A 7,365-nucleotide genomic window follows, 5' to 3' on the forward strand; every position below is an offset into this window, starting at 1 on the left:
TTCGTTGATTGCTTTCTCATATGTGTCTTGACTGGGGGGCTGCAGTAGAGGGATTGACCCCTTGCTCAAGCCAGCAACCTTGGGCTTCAAGCCAGTGACCTTTGGGCTTCAAGCCAGCGACCTTTGGGCTCAAGCCAGTGACCATGGGATCATGTCTATGATCCCATACTCAAGCCAGTGACCCAGTCAGAGGCAGATTAAGATCAGTTTGAGGCCCCGGGAGCAAAAGAAAAATATTGGATCCCTTAAAAAAAAGAGAGAAACAGGGAAAATAAAAATACGTTAACCTTATTTTTAAATAAAAAATATTATGTACTATTAATGTTAAAATTGCACATATGAAACCAAACTTGGTATCATTAGAAAAGACTTTAAAGTTGGGGTTTTGTGGGGCCCTTCAGAAGTCGGGGCCTAGGGTGCGCACCGGTGCACCAGCCTTTACATTCACATCTGGACCCAGTGCTCAAGCTAGTGAGCCCGTGTTTAAGCCAGTGAGCCTGTGCTCAACCCACCAACCTCGGGGTTTTGAACCTGGGTCCTCTGTGTCGCAGTCTGGCACTATCCCCTGTGCCACTGCCTGGTTAGGTTTCTTCTTTCTTTCCTTTTTTTATTTTTTATTCATTTTAGCGAGGAGAGAGAGAGAGAGAGAGAGAGAGAGAGAGAGAGGGAGGGAGGGAGGGAGAGATAGAGAGAGAGAGAGAGAAGGGGGGGAGGAGCTGGAAGCATCAACTCCCATATGTGCCTTGACCAGGCAAGCCCAGGGTTTCGAACCGGCGACCTCAGCATTTCCAGGTCGATGCTTTATCCACTGTGCCACCACAGGTCAGGCCTTTTTTTTTTTTTTTTAACAGAGACAGAGAGTTAGAGAGAAGGATAGATAGGGACAGACAGGAATGGAGAGAGATGAGAAGCATCAATCATCAGTTTTTCGTTGTGACACCTTAGTTGTTCATTGATTGCTTTCTCATGTGCCTTGACCGTGGGCCTTCAGCAGACTGAGTAATCCCTTTCTCAAGCCAGTGACCTTGGGTACAAGCTGGTGAGTTTTGCTCAAACCAGATGAGCCCGCGCTCAAGCTGGCGACCTCGGGGTTTCAATCCTGGGTCCTCCGAATCCCAGTCCTACGCTCTATCCACTGCGCCACTGCCTGGTCAGGCAGGCTTCTTCTTCTTCTTCTTTTTTTTTAAAGAGACAGAGAGAGAGAGTCAGAGAGAGGGATAGACAGAGAGAGACAGAAACGGAGAGATGAGAAGCATCAATCATTAGTTTTTCATTGCGCGTTGCAACACTTTAGTTGTTCATTGATTGCTTTCTCATATGTGCCTTGACTGGGGGCCTTCAGCAGACCGAGTAACCCCTTACTTGAGCCAGTGACCTTGGGCTCAAGCTGGTGAGCTTTTGCTCAAACCAGATGAGCCCACGCTCAAGCTGGTGACCTCGAGGTCTTGAACCTGGGTCTTCTGCATCCCAATCCGAGGCTCTATCCACTGCGCCACCACCTGGTCAGGCTTCTTCTTTAAAAAAAAAAATTTATTTATTTATTCATTTTAGAGAGGAGAGAGAGAGAGAGAGAGAGAGAGAGAGAGAGAGAAGGGAGGAGGAGCAGGAAACATCAACTCCCATATGTGCCTCGACCAGGCAAGCCCAGGGTTTTGTATGGACAAATTCAGCATTTTAGGTCGATGCTTTATGCACTGTGCCACCACAGGCCAGGCACCAGTTTCTTCTAAAAAACATGGAATTCCTTCCACCAAAAAAACAAACAGAAAACAACATGGAGTTTCTGGAAAACAAGAATAGAATCTTTTTTCTTTTTTTAATTTTAAATTTATTTTAGAGGCCCTGGCCGGTTTGCTCAGCAGTAGAGCGTCGGCCTGGCGTGCGGGGAAACCCAGATTCGATTCCCAGCTAGGGCACAATAGGAGAAGCGCCCATTTGCTTCTCCACCCTCCACCCCCCCTCCACCCGCCCTCCTTCCTCTCTGTCTCTCTCTTCCCCCTCCCGCAGCCAAGGCTCCATGGGAGCAAAGATGGCCCGGGTGCTGGGGATGGCTCCTTGACCTCTGCCCCAGGTGCTAGAGTGGCTCTGGTCGAGGCAGAGCGACGCCCCGGAGGGGCAGAGCATCGCCCCCTGGTGGGCGTGCCGGGTGGATCCCAGTCGGGCGCATGCGGGAGTCTGTCTGACTGTCTCTCCCCGTTTCCAGCTTCAGAAAAAAAAAAAAATTTATTTTAGAGAGAAAGGAGTGGAGAGAGAGGCAGGAACATAAATCTGTTCCTGTATGTGCCCTGACCAGAGATCAAACCGGCAACCTTTCCACTTCAGGATGATGCTCTAACCAACTAAGCTATCCGGTCAGGGCCAGGGATAGGATCTGACTCTTCTTTGTGACCCATGCCCTGGCACTTACTTAGAGAAAACTTAAATTTGGAATTAATGAGGAAATTACAATTCCTATCACGCAGCTTGCATGTGCTGATCCAAGGGGTTGGAGGAGAGGCCACCAAACCCAGTATCTCCATTACCCTTCAAATCAAAACCCTGGAGTTCTTTTTTTCTTTTTAATTTAGTGAGAGCCAGGGAGGCAGAGAGACAGACTCCCGCATGTGCCCCACAAGGAACCACCTGGCAAGCCCCCTACTCAGAGCAATGTTCTGACTATCTGGGGCCACTGCTCCCTTGCGTGGGCACCCTCAGCGCTCGAGGCCAACTTGCTCTAATCAAGCCTTGGCTGCAGGAGGGGAGGAGAAGGGGGAAAGAGGGAGGGAGGGAGGGAGAGAAAGAGAGAGAGAGAGGGAGAGAAAGAGAGAGAGAGAGGAGGGGAGGGGAAAAGGGTGGAGAAGCAGATGATCACTTCTCCTGTGTGCCCTGACCAGGAATCAAACCTGGGACTTCCACACGGTGGGCGGATGCTCTACCGCTTAGGCAACCGGCCAGGGCCAAGACCCTGGAGTTCTCATAAGTTCTGTGAGGGCTCCTGAAGGGTAGAAGGCAGCTCCAGCTTGTCCCTGGGTTAGTAACTTGAGCTGCAGGTTTCAGGTGACAGCAGCAGCCTCAGCATCAATAATTGAGAGCAGGTCCAGCCTGCCTGGGTTCTCCTCCCACCCTCCAAGGACTGCCTCCTCCTCTCCTATGCTCTGATCTTCCCCAAGCAGGAGCGTCCAGCCCAGGTAAGCAGGGTCTTTGAGTGTGGGTTCCCAAGCACACCACTCCAAATTTGCCATCACTCACCCATTCATGCCCATTTATACATTCCTACTTTCATTTTTAGTCCACCAGCAGTGGTCTCACAAGGGTCAGATGGTCCAGGGCACTTATCTCTCGTGGTGGCGGGAGAGGGCTGAGTGAGGACAAAGTCTGTGCTGTGTGTATGCAAATGTGAAGGAAATGCTGAGAAAGAACAGTAGAGGGAAATGCAGGAAGGGGAGATAGGCCTGGAAAAGAAATATAGAATCAAAGACTTTTCCCATCCCCAGGGAAGCACATAGGGGAAGTCCTGGAGTGGGAGGGAACATCTTCTAAACACCCTATAGCAGGGGTCTCAAACTCGTGTCCCGCGGGCCGCATGCGGCCCGCCGAACAATTTTGTGCGGCCCGCAGACTAATCCACGAAGTTCAAAATATTTTGGATAAAATTAAGTAAGCCTAGGGGCCTACTTGTATTTTTCATTTCTCTAGCATCCTAGCTAGATATTAGCTTAGTTAACAGCAGTTGTGATGTGAACTACAGTTTCTGGTCGTTTTGTGACACTGAGTAAACTGCATGTACGATTGTGCTTGTTGTACTGATTTTTTTTTTTTGTTTTCAACTGCAGTGAAAAAAGTGTTGTGTAACAGTTGCCTTTTGTAGACCTAGTGCGTCCCGCCGAATGGCTGTGATCTTGCTCTGCGGCCCACATGCTGAGTTGAGTTTGAGACCCCTGCCCTATAGAGTGTTCTGATTGCCTTTTACTGAGGCAGAATAATGACAGTGAAGGAGTTTCTGACTGTAAAGCTGTGCTTTTTGCTACACAGTAATGCACCAGGGGAGACCAAGCAGGCATGGGGTAGGGTGGGAGAAGCATATCTCAGAGGAAAACTAGTGAAAGGGGTCCTGAAGAAGGGTGACAACAGAGATGAGGAAAAATGGGTGGAGGGAGCATGAAGATGAAACCAGGAGCCAGAAGTGGGAAGAGGTGGTTTGGGGTTGGGTTCTGAATTTAGCATGAAGTTGCTGAAGGCACATGGGTTTGGGATCAGACCAACTCGGATTCAAATCCTAGTTCTGCTATGTGATTCTGGACAAAAGACTTAGTCTTTCAGAGCCAGTTTGTAAAATATAGGGATAATAATTACTTCTGGCAAATGCCAGGTGTGGGTTTTCCCTCATTGCCTCCCCTCCACCCCAGGACCCAGGTAGGAATCATGTCTCCTGCCATCGCACTAGCCTTCCTGCCACTGGTGGTGACATTGCTGGTGAGGTACCGGCACCATTTCCGACTTCTGGTGCGCACGGTCTTCCTGCGGAGCCTCCGAGACTGCCTGTCAGGGCTGCAGATTGAGGAGCGGGCCTTCAGCTATGTGTACACCCATGCCCTGCCTGGGGACCCTGGTCACATCCTCACCACCCTGGACCACTGGAGCAGCCACTGCGAGTACCTGAGCCACATGGGGCCTGCCAAAGGTCAGTGTTCTCCAGCATTCTGCTCCAGGAAGCACCCCAAGATGGTGAAGGAAGAGCTGGATCTGCCGCAGACTTAATGGGTGAATTGGGCAGGTTCTTGATTCTCTATGGGTCTCTTTTTTCTCCTCTGGAAATTAGGGGGCTGGGCAAAGCTAATTCATCCAGCAAACATTTATTGCCACTTCTTTTGTACCAGGCATGCACTGGGTACTAGGGGAGAAGGAAGGAGAGGCCACATGGATGAATCAGCCACTGACGCTGATCTCAAAGGGGGCATAATACACAGGGGACTAACCATCTCAGCACAAAACCGATAACTTTGTGATGTCTTTCTCTCCCACTACGGAGGCTCCAACATCCCACAATCCAGCTGTCTGCCTGGATTTGTCTGAGTCCCAGCTACTAGCACAAGTGCATTCAGAGTTTTATTTAAGAAACTGGTCCAATTCCAAGATTAGAAAGATATCCAATGAACAAAATAAGGGGGAATGAAACTGGAAGTTCTAGCAAAGGTCTCTCAGGAGCCTGGAAATGGTCTCTCAGAAGCCTGGTGGTTGTTTCTGCCCAGACCCTCCTGGAGGAAGCAACAGCTGAGCTGAGCCTAGAAGGACTGCTTTTGAGTTGGCCAGGCAGCTGAGGATAGGGTTGGGGAAGTACAAAGCCAGCCACATATTACAAATGTGGCAGAAAGGAATGAGCCAGAATGGTTGACCCTGGGCACAGCTGCTTGGAAGGCTGTGGTACAGGCTACAGGCAGGAAGAACTGAGAACTGAAACTGGAAAGGTAAGATAGGATCAGCTCCAAGAAGGTCGTAAATGTCAGGCTGAGGATCCCCAGGTCAATCCCAGAGGCCTTAGGGTCAAGGAACCAGGGAGTAATAATGTCAGACTTGTTTTTCAGAAAGATTCCTAGTGGCTGGTGTGAAGACTACACTGAAAGGAGGCAAGCCTGAAGGAGCAGGGGACCAGTGGGGCAGCTCGGGCTATACTTCAAGAGAGATAAGACCCCAGAGCTACCCCAGCTAGTTGGTAGCTAAAGCGAGGCAGGTGGGCATGAGATCTCTACGGCTTGCAATCCATCTCCCAAGTCTGTGGCAATAGCCATCTCCCCCCCCCCCCATAGGTCAGATCCTGATGCGGCTGGTGGAAGAGAAGGCCCCTGTTTGTGTGCTGGAGCTGGGCACCTACTGCGGGTACTCCACACTGCTTATTGCCCGTGCCCTGCCCCCTGGGAGTCGCCTTCTCACTGTAGAGTGGGACGCACGCACGGCAGCAGTGGCTGAAAAACTCATCCGCCTGGCTGGCTTCGACGAGCTCACGGTCAGCTCCCTCATTCACAGCCCTGGTCTCTTCCCTTGGCCTTGCCCTGGCCAGGCCTCCCCCATGGGGGAGTCCCACCTAGGAGGAAGCAGCTCCACTTAGGAAACTGTGACCCTGAAGGCTGTGTGAACGCCTGTCCTCTTGTTCAAAGTCATTTGCACATATATATTTGTGGCTGAATGACAAAGAAGCAGTTAAGAGAAGTCTCTGGAGCCCAGCAAATGGGTCCAAACCTTAGTTTGCCTCTTATTAGCTATGACACCTTGGGCAAAGCACTTGTCCTCTGAAACTCAGCTTCTTCTCTGGCACAATAGAAAGCTTAATACTGACACTGCCTTCTTGGGTTCTGAGGCCAGAGGAAATGTGAGAACACTGGTGGGGATCTAGACCATGGCCTGGCATAATGTAAACCAGATCCTGGTGAGATCTGATGTGGGACAACCCAGATTTGTCCCACCCTTGCTTACAGTTCCTCCCACCCCACAGGTAGAGCTCATCGTGGGTAGCTCAGAGGAGGTGATCCCGCGCTTACGAACCCAGTACCAGCTGAGCCGGGCAGATTTGGTACTCCTGGCACACCGGCCACGATGTTACCTGCGAGACCTGCAGCTGCTGGAGGCTCATGCCCTGCTGCCTGCTGGTGCCACTGTGTTGGCTGACCACGTGCTCTTCCCTGGTGCACCCCGCTTCCTGCAGTACGCCAAGAGCTGTGGCCGGTACCGCTGCCGCCTCCACCACACTGGCCTCCCAGACTTTCCTGCCATCAAGGATGGCATAGCCCAGCTCACCTACACAGGGCCCGGCTGAGGTCCAGGCCAGAGGTACTTACTGCTGCCCCACCTCACCCCCACTTAAGCAAGGACCTCAGTACATCCCTATCCCTCCCTGCTTGTGCCTGACACATGCTGGGCTCAAGGTCGGGAGGCTCTCCTTCTACCTCCGCCCCACTCACCTGAGACATCAAGTTGTGTCAGGCTGATTGGTCCCACTGGGGCCCCTCCTTCCAGAGAAAGCCATGAACTGACAGGCAAAAGACCTGAGCTCCCACCCCAGCTTTGTCATTGATTTGCTGGGTGACTCCAAGGGAGCCCTGCCCTGCTCTGAGACTTAATCTGCTCTCTTAACACCAAGAAAGCTGACTGAGAGAGCTCTAGGGACTTCTCAGCTCTGGGCCTCAGAAAGCCTACCCTTCCCAGCCCATGCCATTGTGAACAGGATTAAAAGAAACATTGAACACTGAGTCAGAGGACCTGTAGTAATGGCTGGTGCAGGCTGGGCCAGAGGAGATGGCAATGAGCGTGGGCCCAGGCCTGCCCCCTGGCCTTTCCTTGCCTTGGCCCACATGACCAGATAGGCTTGCCCGAAATCCCTTGAATGTCCTCTTC

The 7,365-nt window shown here is 51.5% G+C and overlaps 1 protein-coding gene across 1 annotated transcript; it reads left to right on the plus strand.

Annotated features, from left to right (window-relative positions):
- The first annotated feature begins 3,085 nt into the window (after window positions 1-3,085).
- TOMT (transmembrane O-methyltransferase) lies at window positions 3,086-7,302 on the plus strand. The gene is made up of 4 exons (XM_066367533.1): window positions 3,086-3,167; window positions 4,386-4,660; window positions 5,784-5,980; window positions 6,467-7,302. Exons 2-4 carry the CDS (start codon window positions 4,402-4,404, stop codon window positions 6,785-6,787), a joined length of 777 nt encoding a protein of 258 aa, XP_066223630.1. The 5' UTR covers window positions 3,086-3,167; window positions 4,386-4,401; the 3' UTR covers window positions 6,788-7,302.
- Window positions 7,303-7,365: the final 63 nt, after the last annotated feature.

The sequence above is a fragment of the Saccopteryx leptura genome, chromosome 1 (genome assembly GCF_036850995.1).
Source record: "Saccopteryx leptura isolate mSacLep1 chromosome 1, mSacLep1_pri_phased_curated, whole genome shotgun sequence".
Classification (NCBI taxonomy): domain Eukaryota; kingdom Metazoa; phylum Chordata; class Mammalia; order Chiroptera; family Emballonuridae; genus Saccopteryx; species Saccopteryx leptura.